General features: G+C 35.8%; 1 protein-coding gene across 2 annotated transcripts in view; it reads left to right on the top strand.

Moving 5' to 3' along the window:
* The window catches only part of DARS1 (aspartyl-tRNA synthetase 1), a 68,312-nt gene extending 55,410 nt beyond the window's left edge, over positions 1-12,902 (top strand). For both annotated transcript variants that reach the window (XM_082630758.1, XM_082630757.1), the window contains exons 11-16: positions 5,340-5,486; positions 6,807-6,849; positions 8,237-8,317; positions 9,958-10,069; positions 10,258-10,329; positions 12,236-12,902. In XM_082630758.1, the coding sequence (XP_082486884.1) occupies positions 5,340-5,486; positions 6,807-6,849; positions 8,237-8,317; positions 9,958-10,069; positions 10,258-10,329; positions 12,236-12,327 (547 nt within the window). In that variant the 3' untranslated portion in view covers positions 12,328-12,902. The remainder of the gene's footprint in view (positions 1-5,339; positions 5,487-6,806; positions 6,850-8,236; positions 8,318-9,957; positions 10,070-10,257; positions 10,330-12,235) is intronic.
* Positions 12,903-22,898: the final 9,996 nt, after the last annotated feature.

Raw genomic sequence — 22,898 nt, 5'->3', positions numbered from 1 at the left:
GTCCCAGGACTGGTGCTGGCCCACTATTTGGTAGGGCCCAATCCTGGGCCCTCTTGTGGGCAGGACCAGATCCTAGGGTGGCTGGGGGCTTTGGAGGAAAGGGGTCTACAGCTACTACTGGCCTGCTGGTTGATGGGGCTTTATCCTTGTGTGGTTGGCTGCTTGGCCTGGGGCTTCCCAGGACTAGTGCTGACTGGCTGGTGGCCGGGCCTGGTCCCTGCGCTAATAGGCTAGAGGGAGGATTCCAAAATGGCGCTTGCCAGCACCAGTGTCCTCACGATAGAATGAGCTTCCAAAAAAGGCTGCTGCTAACATCTGTGTCCCCAGGGTGAGTCCCAGTTGCCTTCTGCTTGTTTAGGAGGCTCTCCAAGATCAGCAAGTGGGTCTGACCCTGTCTCCTTTCAGATTACAACTTCTGCCCCAGGTCTCAGAGCATGTGAGATTTTACATGCACCCTTAAGTGGATTTTCTGTTTCCTGTGGGGCTTCAGTTCTCCCCAGTGCAAGCCCCACTGGCCTTCAAAGCCAGACATTCTAGCGGGCTTGTCTTCCTGGTGCAGGATCCTCAGCCTGGGGAACCCGATATAGGACTCAGACCTCTCACTCCTTGGGGGGAATTTCTGCAGTTGTGATTATCCTCCCATTTGTTGGTTGCCTACGTTGGAGGTATGGTTGTTGACTATGCCACACCTCTGCCCTTCCTACCCGTCTCTTTGTGGTTCCTCTTTATATCTTTGGTTGTAGAAGATCTCTTCTGCTAGTCTTCTGGTTGTTCTCATCGATAGTTGCTCTGTAAATAGTTGTGGTGTGCCCATGGGAGGAGGTGAATTCAGGTCTTCCTACTCTGCAATCTTGGCCAGTCCTCCCAGCCTTTTCTTTTAACCTTTGTTCTCTGAAACATTTCAGCAGAGTTTATTTTAAGCAACTTTCATTCAGATAGTCAACAGAACAACAGATGTTTCCCTATAAAACAAAATATCTTTTGAAACTATAATGAAGGAATAGAGCTTTTCTCATTTTCTTTTTACATTTATAATTCAAGGAGGTTTGTGAAACTCGTTTATTTTAGGTATTGACATCTTCGCTACTTAATACTGGAATATGAAATTTCCACTTTGGTTTTTGTAACAACAGACCAAGCATGAATTGGGCCCTTGGGATTAAAATCAAATCTCTACTTACAAATTAGAGATTCAGACACCATTATCATTGTGCTTTCTCAGTAGACTTAACATGGCAACTTGGAAATAAAAGCCTTCTTTCTGTCTTCTATATAGCATTTAGGAATTTTAAGTTTCTATGTCAGTTGTAAACTGGGTTATCTGGCTTTTGTCCTATCCCTCTCCTGTTTATCATTAGTACTTATCTCTCACAGAAGAATATACAAATGTATTTTAACACATCATTGACTCGGGGATTTTTGCAGAAACGAACGCCTGTGGCCAGCGATTTATTATGTAAGTGAATATTGAAACACCCACGTTTGAGTAAATATCAACTTTTTTTGCACTTAATGTATTTTTTAAATAAATTTATTTATTTATTTGTTTATTTTTGGCTGAGTTGGGTCTTTGTTGCTGTGCGCGGGCTTCCTCTAGTTGCAGCAAGTGGGGGCTACTCTTCGTTGCGGTGCACAGGCTTTTCACTGCGGTGGCTTCTCTTGCTGCGGAGCATGAGCTCTAGGCATGCGGGCTTCAGTAGCTGTGGCTTTCAGGCTCAGAGCGCAGACTCAGTAGTTGTGGCACACAGGCTTAGTTGCTCCACAGCATGTGGGATCTTCCCGGACCAGGGCTCAAACTCGTGTCCCCTGCATTGGCAGGCAGATTCTTAACCACTGCGCCACCAGGGAAGCCCTGCACTTAATGTATTTATTTAAAACTTTGTACATGTCTTACTAAAGCATTCTAATATTTCATTAGTGTGATAGGCAGTATAGCAGTCAACTCTGTGCAGGGGAACAGAACATCTGTTACAAATATACTGTGTTTCACTGCACTTTCCTCTGGAAGAGCAGACTCTACACTTTCTGGCGGCATTTTTTTTTTTAGTCCTGTGGGTATTATTTCCTCTAGAATATGTGCTTTTACCTGATAGTCAACAAGGTGGATCTTTATGGGGGGCTCTTTTAGAAATGCCACAAGAAAGACCAGGTGCAGGACTACCACTACATTCACCAGAATGGTCACTTATCCATTCTCTAGCTACAGCTAACAAAAATTGCTTGTAAGTCATTTTATTCTGTGCATTAATGCTACAATTAATTTTAAATGCATTGAGTAAACCACAATTACTCAAATAGAAACCCACTTTCCTATACCATTTTTGAGTTTTCCAGAGGATATTGAAGTTTACCAGATACTGACCGGATTGATAACTCCTTTAATATATTTATTATACTCTAATATTCAGGTGGGCTTAGTTATCTGATGGCCAGTCCTCCTGTCTTCCTTTCCTGTAGATGCTGTGGAGGCATCATGAATAGTTGTTCACCATGTGGACTAGCCTCTTGTCCTTCCATAAGAAGAATCACTTCTCCCGTCCATAAGAATGTTATTTCTCCCCCTGTAGATTTTTAGATTTCTCCTTTAATTGGTTTGGTAGACCACGATTCTCTCTTATAATCCCACAAACTCTGGTTTTATTTTTCAACAATATTTCAGATGTGGACACACTGTTTTAATAATTGTCTTGGTAAATATGGTGCCATGAACCAAGGTGATTGTAGGACCGATAATAGTTTCTTGCAGTTTCTTTCCTTCACCCATGTAAATCGCAAGGTTGCATATATATCCAGTTTCACTTTTGCTAACCATCCTGACGAGAGTTCCATATTTTGTAAGTTTTCCGTGATTATAGGTTTTGAATCTGAGTCGTCCTATCCACTTTATCATTGCCTCCTCAAGTGATAGCTCTTGTTTGGGTATATAGATCAATTGAAATTTTGGTAGAAACTAATCCAAAAAAGTTTTAACTTTCGAAATTCTGTCTGCAGGAAGTAGAGTTTCCAAGTTATTGTTAAAGTGAAGAAATGTCACTATTTGTTCGAACCTTCTTCTTGTCATAATCTTTGGAAAGATAGGTGTTTCAAGTAAGGGATCAGTCGAGACCAATATTCTTTCCAGTGTGACTTTCTTATTTGTCCCATCAAAATTATTAATCCAAGAAACTTCATCATGTCACTATTGGTTACATCTGTCCATTTTAAAGCCTTATCAGACTTTTTATATGATTTTTCATTCTGTGTACGATACAAGTTTGTTTGAGAAGCGACCAGCTTGAAAAAGTTGTTACCAAAAATTAATTCTGTTATTTCACCAACACTTTGTGGGTTGTTACATTAATAGTTACATCTAACACATCTGTAAAATGTTATAATTTTCGTGAAATGTTGTCTTCAATCCACTCTTCTGTAGCAGCAAAGGAGCATTCTCTAGCACCTTGAGTTTCATTTTCACTTTCCTTATCAGAATCAATCACTAAGGTTTTTTGTCTTTTTGTTGGTCTGATATTCACATCGTCTAAATCAGAACTACATTCTGAAGAACTGTCGTCTTCTGAGACACTAGTATATATGTCGCTCGGACAGTCAGAAAAAGTATCTGCATAAAATTCACTGAAAAATTCTTCTTCACTCAAAATTTCGTGATGTATCATTTTTGAAAGTTTTATGGTAATAAACTTGCATTTATAATATACACAAGGTTGGAACAAAAACCTAATGGAGCAAAATGTGAATGATAATGACAATCATAAGCTGTCCTTGATCAGTTTTAAGCTCTAACAACTTCGCACGGTGATGTTAATTGTATCACTCTCTAAAAACGTATTGATACGTCTCTGGTCAATGACATTCAGGTAACAAAAGACGTATTAATACATCTCCGGTCAATAATGTGTTAAAATATTGATATTCATATTTTTGTATCAGCATTGATTAACATGAATAGGTGTTAATATCCAAAGCAAAGCAATTTAAAAATTAATTATTGGGGTCATCTTAACCCTACTTATATCAAGATTTGAATAAATCAGTGGCTAAAGTTTATTACTTCCATTAAAATTTTTAGACTAATCAGGAAGTAGTAGTGTTTTTATTTCTACTGTTTTCATAGAATGTAAACATACTTTTTTCAGTTCTGTTAATCATGGAAAATTCTAAATCTCTTACAAAAGTAGATAGACTAGCCTAATGAAACCCCATATACTCATCACCCAATTTCAACCATTGTCAATCCATGGCCAATTTTGTTTTACCCATTTCCCCCCTGCCCTCTTATTTTGAAGCAAACCTCAGCTATCATTTCATCCATAAATACTTTAGTAAAAATATACCTTTTTAATCTTACCATCTTCCACAGCAGCAGTTTAGTGCAGTAAACATTTGTCTTGTGCCTCCTGTTTAGAAGGTAGACAATAAACATACTATAGTGATTATTAAAATGAGAAAGAAATAGGCACTCTCCTAAACAAACTTACGGCATAATGGGAATGGGGGAAGATAAGTGTTCATTAATTTGGTCTTCCTTGATGATAACAAGTGTTATTAAAGTATTAAAAAGTCAGATTTTTTTAATGCCTCATAAAATGGGTATTTTACGTTTCTAACAATGTGAGCTGATATGAATTATAAAGTTTTTTATCCTTTAATGCAACTGTGATGACAAATGAGATTAAGAAATGGTGTTAAATATTTTTTAAGTATTTAAATTTCCTTATTTAACTTAATTTCTTGATAACAGTTTTTTTCTGGTGCATACACTGTTTCAAAGAATGATTTTATGTGACATAAACAGGTATTCAATACCTACCAGATATTTTTTCTTAGCTGCTGTTTCTACTACTGAAGAGCCTAAAAGTCCCTGAGGCAATTTCTATACTGAGGCTGATTTTACATGAAAGAGCTTTGCTCTAAAAGCATTTCCTTTTGAGTTGTCTCTGAATTCAAAATTGTTATCAGTGGAACCATGGAACTAATAGTATATAGGCTCTTGGGTCCATGTCAACTGGCCGCTTGAGTACAGGCTCCCGGGACAGCTAGGAGATCTGTGGCAATGAGCAGGTTCAGCTGGAAAGGGCATGTTTCTACCGCAGAACCTGTTCAAGTTGTCCTTTCCTTATCAGTGCACATATAATAACTCCAATGAAATGTTAAAAATGTTGCTTCTTTGTTTACGAAAAAAATGTGTATCGAGTGTGTGGAAGAAAAAAAGCTGTATGCTCCTTATTTCACCAGTATTGGTTAAAAAAAAATTTTATATTTATGTATTGCCACAGTGACCTCATGTGGGGAAAATATTTATTTCACACATTTTTATTAACTCTTAATCATTGTACAAATAGGTTTCAAACTGAAATTCAGACGGTGAATAAACAGTTCCCATGTGAGCCATTCAAATTTTTGGAGCCAACTTTAAGACTAGAGTATTGTGAAGCATTAGCTATGCTTAGGGAAGCCGGAATTGAAATGGGAGATGAAGAAGATCTAAGGTTTGTTTGTCTTTGTGATTTTTAAAACTTTAGTAATTAGATTTAAAGATACAAAAGAATAAATATATTGATGAATGATGTATTTTTCACCCAGTTGATAAACTTCAATTTTATTAATTTTGATATATAGTATGATGCTTGTTTTGTTCAATGTGTGATCTGAAATAAAATGTTATGTTTAATGTGGTTTGCCTAAGCTTCAATATTTTTGTTTATAAACACCATTTTTGTGCATTTTCCCCCTTGCTTCATATTTGTAATGCTTTAAAGAAAATATAGGGCCTTTTGCCTGTGATTTTATCATCTAATATGTGAACTCTCTTTCTAAATCAGTGGTGTTAGAGGGTATAGACAACAGCCTAAATCTGTCCCCATACAGGATTAGGGTATGAAACTTTTAAAGATCTCTAAAAGTTACACAAGTCACTGATCTTTGATATAACTGTATTATATTATCTAAATTCAGATCAAACAATTTATAATTTTGAAATTAATTATATAGTTCAATAAAGATTGGAGATTTCTGTCTCCTTACGTTTTATTCAAGGGTTCTTTAGTTAAAATATTTAAGCCAACACAATAATTCATATCAATATAGGAAGGAAGAGAGGGTTATTATTATTTTTAGGATTTTTTTAAAAACATATTTCACCCAAAACCCTTCATTTACCTTTATTTGTTTAACAAATATATATGTGTGTGTGTACACATGTGTATATATATTGTTTTAATCATCCTGTACATTGCTAGATGACATTTTAAGGAAAACCATAAATTCTATAATTAGTTTAAGTTGGATAATATTTTTGTAAGTATTTTGGAAATTTTTCTTAAATAGGATAGAACTTAAAGTAGCAAAGTCCTGGCTATAGAAATGTAATTGGTTTATATATACACTGTTACATTTTACTTGGAAATACTGATTTTTGTTTTATAAATCTTTGATAAAGAGTAAAAAAGGAGAGACCATTTTGAAGTAGAACCATTTAATGGCAAGAGAAGCCTGTGTTGGTATAGTAAACTTTCATTATCTGTAATTGCAGGAAACTACTTCATCCATGTTATTTCTGAATCAGTGAATTGCTAAATTCTATTTATTTAAATATTATTGAGCAGCACCTACTAACTGTACCAGGTGCACTCATAAGTGGTTTCCAGTAGTAGTTGCCTTTTTAAAAAGGAACAGAATAGACAACTATGTATTTTGGCTAAATTTTTTATCCTTTGAGAACTTCAAATAGAAGAGGTTCCTTATTAACTTAAAACTCTTTTAAGTTGCTGTTTGATCTTCAAACATCTGATTTCCTGTTTCTTTTTCAGTACACCAAATGAAAAACTGTTGGGTCGTTTGGTAAAGGAAAAGGTAAGGACTCTTGTACATGCTGGATTTCTTTTTATAAATTTGAAACATACCCTGGAACTAGAGAACAATTGCAAGGGGGGCTGGGCTAATCTTCCTAGAATGGTAATATTCCAGAATAAATAAAAACCAAGGGGGATAATTTTTTTTTTTAATTCTTAGAAAAATAAAAAGTACTCAGACAGGCTTTGCCCAAATGGTATGATTAGCTCAGTATTTGATTTTTGCATAAGTTGTACTGAGGTACCTCTAAAAGTGATGTCTAAGTCTGTCAGATTAGTTAGAGAGGACCTCAAGATGATTTTAAATTATTTAGAAATGGTCTTCCCTGACTACCCTTGCTAATTCATGGGACTAGAGGGTGAATGAATTTCCTTTATGCCTCTTACATGAAAGCTACTTTCCTATCTCATTTTCTAAAATTCCAAAGAAGAGAAAAGCTAAACTTAGTGTGATCTTTAAAGAAACTAAGAAAATTGTGTAATTGAATAAAAACAGTCCTTGAGCTCCTCCTGCTGGTTGCATTCAAAACTGTTCAACTGACTGGGGAACTAGCCTGTTTGTGAAACTGCATAGTACTGAGTTTATACCTTTAAAATGATGTTTCAGTAGGGCCATTTCTAATTTGTCAGCTCTGTTGACATTCTCTCTGTGCTCCAGTTTTAGGAAAAATGTTTAACATCAAAACATTTGAAACGTGACTGGTTTTTTTTTAACTAAATGTAGGTCACATATTCTTTCTAGCAAAATTGTCATAATTTCATGTTAATGTTATTTATTTCAATTGTAGTTTTCATCTAAGAAAGACTACCAAATTAGTATCTAAAATATTAGATATCTAAGTGAAAATTTAAATTATTGGGGGGGGAATAATCAAGGTTTTTTTAAGATGAATATAGTAAAATACGTCAGTTTTTCGCAAAATAATTTATAGATTTAATGTAGTTTTTGTAAAACCCAATGAGATTTGGGATAATTTAACAAAAATAGTTATAAAATACATCTGAAAAACTAAATGAGCTAGAATTGCAATGCAAAAAAATGAAAATTAAAGAAGTTTATCACAGCATAATTTTCATTGGAGGAGAAATTGTAAAGATATTACATGTCCAAAAAAAGAAAATGAAAAATGCATATTTGAACTATGATCGAATAGTCAACAACTCCTAAAAATTAAGTATATTGGAAGAATTTATAACATCATGGCAAAATACTGTAGGATACAGGTGTTACTTGAAAGAAGCAGAATAGTTATTGTATGTAGAGTGTACAGTAATTTTGAAGAACAAAACTTATGTATAAAAAAAGAGTTAATTGAAATGGTAGCCTACTTTTTACTTTCATTAAACTTCTTAAAAATCTGTTTTAATCATATTTATTCTTTTTCTAGTATGATACAGATTTTTATATTCTTGATAAATATCCATTGGCTGTAAGACCTTTCTATACCATGCCTGACCCAAGAAATCCTGTAAGTAATTTGATTTTAAATAACCTGTTTGGGGGAAGATGGAAAACTTTATTGTCACCGTGTCAAGTTGTACAATGGGAATAATGGTTTTCATTAGTAACTTGCAATTTTGATGGACACGTTTTTATACGTATTGCTACTAGTTTCTGTCAGGTCAAAATGATACTGTGAAATTTGAATATTCTAGCAAATTAGTCCCCAGAACGTGTATTAAAAATAATTTTCATGTGTTTCTTTTTTAAATTTATTATTATTATTTTTGTGGGAGGCTGTGTTGGGTCTTCTTTGCTGTGCGCGGGCTTTTCTCTAGTTGCAGCGAGCGGGGGGTACTCTTTGTGGCACTGCGTGGGCTTCTCATTGTGGTAGCTTCTCTTTTTGCAGAACACGGGCTCTAGGCACGTGGGCTTCAGTAGCTGTGGCGCAGGTGCTCAGTAGTTGTGGCACACAGGCTTAGTTGCTCCGCGGCATGTGGGATATTCCCAGACCAGGGCTCGAACCCGTGTCCCCTGCATTGGCAGGCGGATTCTTAACCACTGCGCCACCAGGGAAGTTCCTCATGTCATTTTTAAAGATATATGAGGAAGTAACACTATATAAACAACAAATAGTATTAATAGATTTGAAGACTTTACCAAATCATTTTATTATTGATCTTGAACTAAGAATTCACATTCTGTCCTGGTAGTTAATCTAAATAATGTCTTGTGGCTTTTCATTGTTTTTCCTCTGCACTGGTTCCCCAACTTTAGTGGGCATCAGAATCACTTGGAGGGCTTTTATTTTTTTATTTTTTATTTTTTATTTTTATTTTATTTTTTTTTTTTTGCGGTACGCGGGCCTCTCACCGCTGTGGCCCCCCCCGTTTTGGAGCACAGGCTCCGGACGCGCAAGCTCCGCTCACGGGCCCAGCCACTCCGCGGCGGCACATGGGATCCTCTCGGACCGGGGCACGAACCCGCGCCCCCTGCATCGGCAGGCGGACTCCCAACCACTGCGCCACCAGGGAAGCCCCATGGAGGGCTTTTAAACCACAGATTGGTGGGCCCCATCACCAGACTTTCTGATTAGTTGGTCTGGGGTGGAGCTTGATAATTGGTATTTCTGATAAGGTAATACTGAAGCTACCAGTCCAGGAATCACACTTTGAGAACCATTGGTTTATTGAAAGACAAGGAAAGAAGTTAAAACCTGATAAGGAATTGTTTGAGCTATGGTAAATTGATGTTCAATTTACTTTCCTTAAAATAATGGCGTTTTAAAAGTTAAAAAGACTAACACCTGTTGATAATTTGAAGTTCCAAAAGTGATCTCAAAATCATATCACACTTAAAAAATTTCAGATGATAAAGTGAAATAAGAATCAGCACTACTTCTTAAAAGAAGATATAATGTTCTGATTTGTTGTTGGAAGGTGTGGGAGAAGGGGAACATAAAATCTGATAGAGGCAAGGAAGAACTTATTATTCAACCCTCACTAGTTTAATCCTGTTTTAGAGAAACAAATCATGTTTATTGGAGCAGGTTCCATCATTAATTGTAGGAAAAAATGGACTTGCTCTTCATGCAACAAAGGGTGTTTTTCCATGTATGTGTGATAGGGTGATAGCCACTTGAGTGGTATTTTTTTGTTTTTCCTGCAGAAACAGTCCAACTCTTACGATATGTTCATGAGAGGAGAAGAAATACTGTCAGGAGCTCAAAGAATACATGATCCTCAGCTGCTAACAGAGAGAGCCTTACATCATGGAATTGGTAAACAACTTAAATATATTGAGGAGGGCCATGTATATTCTGAAAACAGTAAATTTTAAAACCCTTTAAAGACTTTTCAGAAACAGTCATTTGTTTTAATCTTCATTGTACAGTAATTGCTTTTGCAATTTTTTTAAGCTAAATAAGATGATAAATTACGTGGGGTTTTTTTTATGTTTGTTTTGTAGATTTGGAGAAAATTAAGGCATACATTGATTCCTTCCGCTTTGGAGCCCCTCCTCATGCTGGTGGAGGCATTGGTAATATTTCTTTGTATTATGACAGTATTTCCAACCCAGATTTCATTTGTCAAAGTGTTCATTCATTTCTAACAAAATTTCTTCAGCATTAGACTCCAAAAAGTAAATTCTGTATATTGTTATTGCTTACAAATAAGTTCATAAGTGCTAAGTATAATACAAATTTGAATTATAAGAATTTTTTAAGTGAGTTACGACTAAATGAAAATTTGATTTTGAGTATCCTCTTTTCTTTCTATACCCATGAGTTCATTCAGGTTAGGCCAGATTAAAGCTCTCCCTCAGGTTAGTTCATATTGCTGCTAAATGTTTTTGTTGAAATGTAACATTTCATTGGCTTTTAGAACCACTTCTAGAGTGGATGCTGCTCTGTGATTGAAAATGAGTAAATATTTAACTTACTCAACTTTTGGATGTCCGTATCAAAAACTCTTAAGTTTTCTGTTGTTTGTTTTGGGGTTTTTGGTAAACAGGTAATATACTTACAAAAATTTCAAATTCAAAGCATATAGAAGAGTGTACATTCACCTCCCTACAGAAAACTATTATTTCTAGTTTCCTCTTTGCCTTTGCAAAGATAATCTTTACATATGCAAAGCTACATGCACTTTTTAAAATACATTTTTTATACAAATTGTAGTATACTAAACCATTCAATACCTTGCATTTTTCACTTACTATATTTTGTAAGTTGTTCCTTATCAATACTTGAGCTTTTTCATTCATTTTTAATCACTACATAGAATCCATTGAAAGGGTGCATGGTAATCTTGTTAACCAGCTTCCTATTGATAGGCATGTAGGGTATTACCAGCCTTTTGTTATTACAAACAATGCTACATTGAATATATACATAGTTTAAATTTCAATGGGAAATTTATGGCTATTTTCTCTTAGAATATTGAATGATGTGCATTTTGCATGATATTTTTCAAACTTTTGTAACTGACAATGTAAATTTTCATCATGCTTGTGAAGAAAGACACTTGAATGGTTATCAAAATACTACCTATTTTTGTTAATTAATATTTGAGTGGAAGATGGGATATGGTGATTTTTTTTTGATTAGTGTTAGGTTACTATAATACAAGGTTCAAATTTACGTCTGCAGATGTTTTTGAGTAAGGAATAGAAATAAAAATATTAATTCTTTTATTTATATTACTTTTAGATGTTAAACATATTAAACTTAAAAGTTGTTGATATATAAAAGTATTCTTTGACCTTGCCTTCTTTGTGGGATGTATTAGCCTGCTAAAATTCAGTGAACTAGATATATCATATTGCACACAAAAAGTTTCATTTGCTAGTTTTGCTGTGTTTCTTAGGTGATACTTGTTCTTAATTTTTGTCAGTAATATAGTATTTAAGTCACATGTCAAAATCAGACTCTTCTACATTCAAAACATTTAGTACAATAATGTATTATAGAGTCTTTTATGCTAGGAACCTCCATGTTTCATGTGTATTGAATTATAATAAATTTCTGGTAACTTCCATTGAATCAAATTTCCGTGAACAAGTTTATGACTTTCATCTTACACTGATAGCCTGGATTACATAATTAAAATCTGGCCTCATTTGAAAACATAATAATAGACTTAAAAATATTTTTTGTTTGTTTAGATCATAAATTTTGGATATTTACATAGATTTTTGTAGTTCACACTTCACAGAATCCATACAGCTTAAGAATATCTCATTTAGTCCTTTCCACATACAGCATCATCTGTTTCTGAATCAGACCCAAAATATTCCATTTTAAACTCAAAATAATAGAAGTCATTTTTCTTCCTAACAAGGAAAAGCATTTTGTTGATCAGTGATATTGTTTTGGTAGTTTTCAATAGGTAAGACCCTGGGAGATTTTCAGAAAATGAATTAATGATTATTTTGTTTTCTCCAGGGTTGGAACGAGTGACTATGCTGTTTTTGGGCTTGCACAATGTTCGTCAGACCTCAATGTTTCCCCGTGATCCCAAACGACTTACTCCTTAAGGAAACAGTTGCTTTTTATTCTTTCCAGTACCTGCTATTAATCAGGCTGTACCTTAGGTACTTAAAATATGCAATAAAATAAATGTCTTATCCAAAGTGCCACAATTACTTTTGGACTAATTCAGTATAGGTTACTTTAAAAGAGAAGATTTTTATAACTTTGGACATGCTTCAGTAGGAAATGGTTGAACATTTTAATGAAAAATTCATATTGTTATGTTAAACGTTCATATATTACATTACTACAATAAATGTTAACAGCAATTTTAAACAGTTAATATTGTGTAAATTTTCTTTTCTATATTGCAGTGGCTACTATTAATGTCTTACATTTTCAATATTTGGTCTTATTTTTTTTAATTCTGACATTGAGGTAAGAACAATTTTATGGGAGTATCTGAGATTTTAATGAATGTATAATTGGCATATCATGGAAAATTAGGCAGAAAATGTCAACTCTTAAAAATTGTGCTCAGAAATCATGTAAAGCAGGTGAGAATACTGGTTAGAAAATATACAATATAATATATTGTTAAATAATCTAAACCTGAATTTCAATAAAATTTTAAAGCTAATTATAGTTGTTTCTGTGTAACTTCATGGCAGTGTGATTTTATAACTGGTTCTTGGCATTTATAATTTGGGAGAAGAAAAAAATAGACATCCCGTTTATGTAAATGCTTAAAAGCAAATGAAAACTGATATATGCATAACATGTATTAATCAAGAGGTAAATTCAGATGGGTGTAAGGATACAGTTCTTAAAGCTGAAAGCTTGGGTTGCTTTTATAGTTTATTTCACATAGAGTAAAAAATATTGCAGAGGGGCTTCCCTGGTGGCTCAGTGGTTGAGAGTCCACCTGCCGATGCAGGGGACATGGGTTCGTGCCCCGGTCCGGGAAGATCCCACATGCCACGGAGTGGCTAGGCCCGTGAGCCATGGCCGCTGAGCTTGCGCGTCCGGAGCCTGTGCTCCGCAACGGGAGAGGCCACAACGGTGAGAGGCCCGTGTACCACAAAAAAAAAATTTTTTTTTAATTTTAAAAATATTGCAGGATTTTCTGTTTTTGTTTTTAACTGATACTGGCATTTAGTGAATGTCACTAAAATGCACTCCCACTTCCCTCCCAAAATGAAATTTCTGTTTAAGAATTACAGTTAGAAACACTTTTCCTCTAGATTTTTAAATATGTTGATGCTAATGTTAATTTTATGGTGAACCACACATAATGGTGAGGAACAAAATAATGTAATGCAGATATTTCCTACAGGAAAAGGAAAAATAATACAGAAAAAGTAAGAGGGTCAGAAGGGTAGAACATTACCCTTGGATCATAAATATCTGCCCATTATTTTATTTATTCATTCATTCATTCATTCATTCATGGCTGTGTTGGGTCTTTGTTTCTGTGCCAGGGATTTCTCTAGTTGCAGCAAGCGGGGGCCACTCTTCATCGCAGTGCATGGGCCTCTCACTATTGTGGCCTCTCTTGTTGCGGAGCACAGGCTCCAGATGCGCAGGCTCAGTAATTGTGGCTCATGGGCCTAATTGCTCTGCTGCGTGTGGGATCTTCCCAGACCAGGGCTCAAACCCGTGTCCCCTGCATTGGCAGGCAGACTCTCAACCACTGCGCCACCAGGGCAGCCCTCCCCATTATTTTTTAAAGTTAATTTATTTCACCATCTAGATTATGAGCTCTTTGAGAGACTCAATTTTTATCTTTCTTTCATAACCTACCAAAGTATCTTGAGTTTGGTAGGCACCCCAGAAGTGTTAAATACATTTAAGCTACACCAAGAATAAAATGAACTATACCTATTCTTTTCTGTATTGCATAATCCCCAAGCCGCAAAATAGTATAATAATAACAGCCCTAGAGCTATTCTTCTCAGTTCATAGAATTATAGCTTCTTTCAAAATAAATGGTTTATAATGTCTTAGAATGATGTAATCTTTGTATGTAATTGTTTTTTTATAAAGTATTTCAAACAATTCAACCAGATTAGAGCATGATAAAAAGGACACCCCTATACTTGCCACCAGGCTTTATCAAATCTTAACATTGTCATATTTGCTTCAGATATTTTATTTTCTTTTTTAGAGAAAAAGTAGTGGATACAGTTAAGGTTTCCCATTTACCCACCCTGATCCTATTCCTTCCTACCTAGTGGTAACTACTATATCAATTCAGTGGGTTTTTTAAAACTCTTTTCCATGTTTTTATATTTTAACTAAATATTTGTTTCTATAAACATTGTCTAGTATTATTTTGCAGATTTATTTGATACGTGTATTCTGGGATTTTGATGGAGTTACCTTGAATTTATAAATAAATTGAAAAGACTTGGAATTTTCATCTATTCAGTCTACTAATGAGTGAACATGGTATATTCCTTCCTTTTTTGGTATTTTTTCTTTAATTGTGATGTTCTTTAGTATCTTTCAAAATTACTTTTTAATTGGGAATTCCCTGGTGGTCCAGCGGTTAGGACCCCATGCTCTCACTGCCCAGGGCCCGGATTCGATCCCTGGTCAGGGAACTAAAATCCCACAAGCTGCACGGCACAGCCAAAAATAAATCACTTAATAAAATTAAATTACTTTTTAATTTTTCATTTATGCTAGAAAACCTTACCATATTTTTCTGTTGGAAATGGGACCTTTTTTTTCTCTTTCATTTTTAAATTGTTAGGCATAAGAACACTATCGGTTATCAGTTTTTATTTGTTACTTTTTTTATGCAGCAACATCCCTGAACTCTTATTAGTTCTATAGTTTCTATTGAGTGTCTTGTATTTTCAAAGTGGACAACCAGATGTGAGGAAGGATAGCATAGTAGTAAAAAGTATGGATTCTGTGGCTATACTGCTTGGATTAGGGTTAGGGTTAAGATCCTGATTTTGCTGTTTACTAGCTATGTAACCTTGGGTAACTTGCTTATCCTCAACTTTCCTTTCATAATCATATCTCATGGGACTACTGTGGGAATTAAAAAGCATGAAACTCTTAGAACAACACCTGGCGCATAGAATAGTGTCTGGCAAATAAAGAGAGTTTTAGCTCTTCCTGTCTAATTCTTGTGTCGTATTTACTTATTGTATTAGTTAAGCCCTTCAGTAGAATGTTGAATAAAAGCAGTGATGTGGGTGTGCTTTTCTTGTTTCTGAATTAATTTTTTTTTTAAAGTTGAGGCTGGGATCCATGTTCTTTTATTAATTTATTTTTTTTCTTTGGCTGTGTTGGGTCTTCGTTGCTGCACATGGGCTTTCTCTAGTTGCAGTGAGCAGGGGCTACTCTTCGTTGCAGTGTATGGTACCCTTTATCAGGTTAGTGAGTTTCTGTTAAGAATGAGTCTTGAGGGCTTTCCTGGTGGCGCAGTGGTTGAGAGTCTGCCTGCCGATTCAGGGGACGCGGGTTCGTGCCCCGGTCCAGGAGGATCCCGCATGCCGCAGAGCAGCTGGGCCCATGAGCCATGGCCGCTGGGCCTGCGCGACCGGGGCCTGTGCTCCGCAACAGGAGAGGCCACAGCAGTGAGAGGCCCGCGTACTGCAAAAAAAAAAAAAAAAAAAAAAAAGAATGAGTCTTGAATTTGTCAAATACTTTTTCTGTACTTGCTGCAATTTTTTTTCCTTTAGTTTTGAATATGACAGATGATAGTAATACAAATTCCTGATATTTTTCTCGAATAAATAGTACTTGATTATGATGTCTTGTGTATGTACTACTGAATTCGACTTGCTAATATATACAACAAAATTCACTCATCTTAAGTGTGTAGTTTGATGTATTTTGGTAATTTTATATAGTCAGGTAACCTCCACCTTAAACTACAGAACATTTCCATTGCCCTAGAAGGTTCCACAGTGCATCTTTATAGTTGCCACCTCTGGCAACAAAGATCTTTTCTAGAGTTTCATATAAATGGAACAATATATAGTCTTACGTGTTTGACTTCTTTCTTTAAGCATGATGTTTTTGAGATTCATCCATGTTGTTGCATATATTAATAGTGTACTTCTTTTTATTGATCAGTAGTATCCCATAGGATGGATATGCCTTAATTTGCTTATCTGTTTACCAGTTGATATACATATAAGTAGCATCCAGTTTTTCATTTGTAGTGAATAATGATGGTATGAACATTTGCTTGCAAGTCTTTTTATAGGCCTGTTTTCATTTCTATTAAGTAGATACCTAGGAGTGAAATTTCTGCAAACTATAAGAAGGTATATTTAGCTTTATAAGATACTGCCATACATTTTCCAAAGTAGCTGTAGCATCTTACATTTCTGCCAGCAGTGAATGAGAATTTAAGCTGCTCCACATCATCACCAACACTTAGGAATGTCAGTCTTTTTTTTTTTTTTTTTTTTTTGGCTGCATTGGGTCTTCACTGCTGTGAGTGGGCTCTCTCTAGTTGTGGCGAGCAGGGGCTACTGTTCGTTGTGGTGTACAGGCTTCTCATTGTGGTGGCTTTTCTTGTGCAGCATGGGCTCTAGGTACACAGGCTTCAGTAGTTGCAGCACGCAGGCGCTAGATTGCGCAAGCTTCAGTAGCGGTGTGCAGGCTCAGTAGTTGTGGCTCACAGGCTCAGTAGTTGTGGCACATGGGCTTAGTTGCTCCATGGCATGTGAGATCTTCCTGGACCAGGGATCAAACCCATGTTCCTGCATTGGCAGGCGGATTCTTAACCACTGCGCCACCAGGGAAGTCCCAGAAATGTCAGTCTTTTTAACTTAAGCTATTCTAGTGGTTGTATAGTAGTATCTCATTGTGGCTTTAATTTTCATTTCCCTCGTGATTAATGATGTTGAGCATCTTTTCATGTCCTTATTGGCCGTTTGTATATCTTCTTTGGTGAAGTGTCTTCATATCTTTTGCTTGTTTCTTTTATTGGGTTGTCTTCTACTTGATAAGGGCTCTTTATATATTCTGAATATAAGTGCTTTGTCAGATATGTTTGGCAACTAGCTTCTCCCAGTCTGAAGCTTGCCTTTTCTTTTTTTCCTTAGTTTCCTTTCAAAGAGCAGAAGTTTTTGATTTTATAGTTGTGCTCCTGTGGTCTGTTTAAGAAATCTCTAACTAACCCAACGTCATGTGTATTTTTTGTCACGTTTTCTTCTATAATTTTAGTAATTTGAGCTCTAACGTTTACATCTGTTTTCCATTTCGAGTTAATTTTTGTCTACAGTATTTGTAAGGGTTAAGGTTCTTCCCCCCCACCCCTTCATGTAGATATTTAGTTGATCCAGACCATTTGTTGAAAAGACTATCCTTTCCCTGTTGAATTAACTTGGCACCTTTGTGGAAGAGTTAACCATATAAATATGGGTCTATTTCTAAACTCTGTTCTATTCCATTGATCTATGTGTCTGTTCTTGCACCAAAACCACAGTGTCATGATTTTTGCAGTTTTATTTATTTATTTATTTATTTTGCGGTATGCGGGCCTCTCACCGTTGTGGCCTCTCCCGCCGCGGAGCACAGGCTCCGGACGCACAGGCTCAACGGCCATGGCTCACGGGCCCAACCGCTCCGCGGCATGCGGGATCCTCCCCGACCGGGGCACAAACCCGCGTCCCCTGCATCGGCAGGCAGACTCCCAACCACTGCGCCACCAGGGAAGCCCCTCATGGTTTTTAAAAAAATTAATCTCATCTTTTTGTGCCTTTTCTCTCTAACTTTTTTAAATTATTGTCTTATTAGACAATTACCTATTTTTAAAATCTCTTCAGCTGACATTTTTAACGTTTGATTTTATTGATCCTCTCTATTTTTTGTATTTTAATTCATTAGTTTCTGCTCGTATCATTTTTCTTCTTTCTGCTTTAAGTTTTTTTTTTTTTTACACCATTAAATCCTCTTGTTGCCTACAAACAGTTTGCTGTCAGTACCATATAGTTGTTTTTCCTTTGTAGATAATCTGGCCTCTTTCCTTGGTAGCATCTAAGTTGCCTCTTTATCTTTGATATTTTACTAATTCCTTATGATCTGTTTGACAGTTATTCATCTTGTTCAGTATTCAGTGTGCCTTTTGTCTGGGACCCATATCTGTTTTCAGTTACGGAAAATTCTTAGCAAGTCTCTCTTCAAATACTGCTTCTTTACCATTTTCTCCATTTTTTTTTTGAAACTCTAAACAGCTAAATTTGGGCCTCTAACCATTCTATTGTCTCATATTTTTCATCTTTGTCTCTATTCTGTGTATGGATGAATTCCTTGGTCCTGTCTTCTGATGTATTTAATTATTCTTCAAATATGCCTTGTCTAAAATTAACCTCATTTGGGCCTCCCTGGTGGCGCAGTGGTTGAGAGTCCGCCTGCCGATGCAGGGGATACGGGTTCGTGCCCCGGTCTGGGAGGATCCCATATGCCGCGGAGCGGCTGGGCCCGTGAGCCACGGCCGCTGGGCCTGCGCATCCGGAGCCTGTGCTCCGCAACGGGAGAGGCCACAACAGTGAGAGGCCCGCATACCGCAAAAAGAATAGAAAAAAAAATAAAAATAAAATTAACCTCATTTGTTGTATTTTTTTATTTCAATGACTATATTTTTCACGTCTAAAGTTTCTAATTAGTTTTTATCTCATTTATGTCTGTTTATGTTCATACATTCTTTGGTGACAGTTATGCCATCATTTGTGTCTTTCAGGTTTTTTTTACACTGTACTACAAAATATTTTTGCCTATGTCTAATTTTGTTTTTGTCTCTTCTTGACATGTGTTCACATAGAAGGGGTTATCACATGTAAACTCATTGGACCATCTTGAGCAAGATGACTGTAATATGAAAGAAGAAAATAATGCTTAAACAATGAGTAGGTGCTGTCTCCTAGCACAGTAGTTTTTATACTAAGTTGTTACCAGTTGACATTTGCAGTGGCTGAGTGTAGCAGGCTCCACAGGAAGTTCTGTCTAGCTGTTGCATGGAGCATAAAGGGTTCTGCTAGAGTAGAGTCAAATTTGTAATGAGGCTTTTGTCATAGACCCATCTCTTGTATTGCATGACTTCCTGCATTTCAGATATTTTTCTTTTTCTCTTTAACTTATTTATAGTAACAGTACTTTCTGAAGTCAAACTTTGTTAACTCAAGCTGAAACATGTTTAAGACTTTAAAAAAATATTTTTCCTTTAAGTGACTGTTATATACAGTATGTTACTGTATAGATGGATCAGATAGGAATATATTTTTCAGCACAGAAGCTCCTGTAAGCTCTGGAAGGTTTGGGGGTTTTTGTTTGTTTTCATTTTTTACCAGCTTTATTGAGATATAATTGACATATCTGGAAGTATTTAGACCATTACAGTTGTCTTGCCCATGGGTCAGCCTTCTTTTTTAATTAAAATTTTAATTTTAATTTTTAACTTTTTGATTAATAATTGACTTATAATACTAGATTCAGATGTACAATGTACTGACTTGATATTTTTATACATTACAAAATGATCACCAACATAAGTCTAGTTACCGTCTGTCACCATAAAAAGTTATTATAATATTATTGACTATATCCTGATGCTGTACATTTCATCCCCATGACTGACTTTACAACTGGAAGTTTGTACCTCTTAATCTCCCTCACCTGTTTCACTCATCTCCCCTGCTCTTACCTCTGGCAACCACCAGTTTGTTCTATCTATGAGTTTGTTTCTGTTTTGTTTGTTCATTTGTTTTGCTTTTTAGATTCCACATATAAGTGAAGTCATATGGTATTTGTCTTTCTTTCACTTAGCATAATATCTTCTAGGTACTCGTCATGAAGGGCAAGATTTTATTCCTTTTTCTGGCTGAGTAGTATTCCATTTTATATATATGCCAAATCCTATTTATCCATTCATCTATTGATGGATGCAGGTTGCTTCCATATCTTCCTTATTATAAATAATGCTGCAGTAAACAAAGAGGTGCATATATCTCTTCAAATTGGTGTTTTTATTTTCTTTGGAAAAATAGGAGTAGAATTGCTGGATCATGGTAGTTCTATTTTTAATTTTTTGAGGAACCTCCATACTTTCCATAGTGGCTATATTAGTTTACATTCCTACCAACAGTACACAAGGGTTCCCTTTCCTCCACATCCTTGCCAACACTTGTTATTTGTTGGCTTTTTAATAGTAGTCATCTGACAGGTATGAGGTATCTCATTGTGGTTTTCATTTGTATTTCCCTGATGATTAGCAATGTTGAGCATCTTTCCATGTGTCTGTTGGCCATCTGTATATCTTTCTTAGAAAAATGTCTATTCAGATCCTCTGCCCATTTTTTAATTGGGTTTGTTTTTTTGATATTGAGTTATATGAGTTCGTTGTATATTTTAGATATTAACCCCTTATCAGATAAATTGTTTGCAAATATCTTTTCCCATTCAGTAGATGGCATTTCCATTTTGTTAATAGTTTCCTATTCTGTGCAACACTTTTTAGTTTGATGTAGTCCCATCTGTTTATTTTTCTTTCCCTTGCCTGAGGAGACATATCAAAAAAATATTGCTAAGGTCAATGTAAAAGAGCAGACTGCCTATGTTTTCTTCTAGGAGTTATGGATTCAGGTCTTGCATTTAAGTCTTTAATCCATTTTGAGTTTATTTTTGCATATGGTGTGAGAAAATAGTTCAGTTTGATTCTTTTGGATGTAGCTGTCTAGTTTTCTGACCACCATTTATTGAAGAGGCTGTCTTTTCCCCATTGTATGTTCTGGCCTCCTTTGTTATAAATTAATTGACCATGTAAGTGTGGATTTATTTCTGAATTCTCTGTTTATTCCATTGATCTGCGTATCTGTTTTTGTGCCAATGCCATACTGTTTTGATGATGTAGCTTTGTAGTATAGTTTGAAATCAGGACACATGGTAACTCCACCTCTTAAGATTCTTTTGGCTATTCAGGTCTTTTGTGTTTCCATACAAATTTTAGAATTATTTGTTCTAGTTCTGTGAAAAATGCCATTGGTCTTTTGCTAGGGATTGCACTGATTCTGTGGATTTCCTTGAGAAGTATGGTCATTTTAACAATATTAATTCTTCCAATCCATGAGCACAGTATATTTCTCTGTTTGTTTGTGTAATCTTCCGTTTCTTTCATCAGTTTCTTATAGTGTTCTAAGTACAGGTCTTTTACCTCCTTGGTTAGATTTATTCCTGGGTATTCTATTCTTTTTTTTATGCAATTATAAGTAGAATTGTTTTCTTAATTTCTCTTTCTGATAGTTAATTGTTAGTGTGTAAAAATACAACAGATATCGGTGTATTAATTTTGCAGCTTTACTGAATTCAATTCTAATAGTTTTTCTGGTGGTGTCTTTAGGATTTTCTGTATATAATATCGTGTCATCTGCACACAGTGACAGTTTTACTTCTGTCCTTCTAATTTGAATTCCTTTTATTTATTTTTCTTATCTGATTGCTATGGCTAGAGCTTCCAGTACTATGTTGAATAAAATTGGTGAAAGTGGGCAACCTTGGCTTGTTCCTGATCTTAGAGGAAATGCTTTTTTCACCACTGAATATGATGTTGGCTGTAAGTTTGTCATATATAGCACTATGTTGAGGTATATTCCCTCTACCCACTTCATTCAGCGTTTTTATCATAAATGGATGTTGGATTTTGTCAAAAGCTTTTTTTTTTTTTTTGCTGTTGTAGTCCTGTTTTACCTTATTGTTGTTTCATTCATATTTTTATTTTTTCTAATCTTTAAAATTTCTCTAATTTTATTTTATTTTTTATTATTGTTCTGCATGCCCCCCACCCCCACCCCCACCTTTTCTTTCCACGCCACATGGCTTGCAGGATATTCACTCCCAGGCCAGGAGTCGGGCCTGGGCTGCTATGGTGGGAGCGCCGAGTCCAAGCCACTGGACTCACAGAGAACTTCAGGCCCAGGGAATATTAATAGGAGTGAGTTCTCCCAGAGGTCCTCCTCTCAGCACCAAGGCCTGGCTCCACCCAACTGCCTGCTAATTCTAGTGCTGGACGTCTCAGGCCAAACAACCAGCAAGACAGGAGCCCAGCCCCACCCATCAAAAAAAAAAAAAGACAACAAAAAAATATGTTACAGACGACAGAGCAAGGTAAAAACCTACAAGACCAAATAAATGAAGAGGAAACAGGCAACCTACCTGAAAAAGAATTCAGAGTAATGAGAGTAAAGATGATCCAACATCTCGGAAATAGAATGGAGGCACGGATCAAGAAAATACAAGAAATGTTTAACAAGGACCCAGAAGAACTAAAGAACAAACAAATAGTGATGACCAACACAATATATGAAATGAAAAATACACTAGAAGGAATCAATAGCAGAATAACTGAGACAAGAAAGAATAAGTGAGCTGGAAGATAGAATGGTGGAAATAACTGCCAAGGAGCAGAATAAAGAAAAAAAAAAAAGAGGACAGTCTGAGACTTCTGGGACAACACTAAACACACCAACACTCGAATGATAGGGATCCCAGAGGAAGAAGAGAAAGAGAAAGGGTCTGAGAAATTATTTGAAGAGATTATAGTCGAAACTTCCTTAACGTGGGAAAGGAAATAGCCACCCAAGTCCAGGAAGCACAGAGAGTCCCATACAGG

This window comes from Mesoplodon mirus (assembly GCF_964341445.2).
Source record: "Mesoplodon mirus genome assembly, chromosome: 8".
Lineage (NCBI taxonomy): Eukaryota > Metazoa > Chordata > Mammalia > Artiodactyla > Ziphiidae > Mesoplodon > Mesoplodon mirus.
Note: the sequence above shows the minus strand (reverse complement) of the source record. Positions and strands in the feature narration are given on the sequence as shown.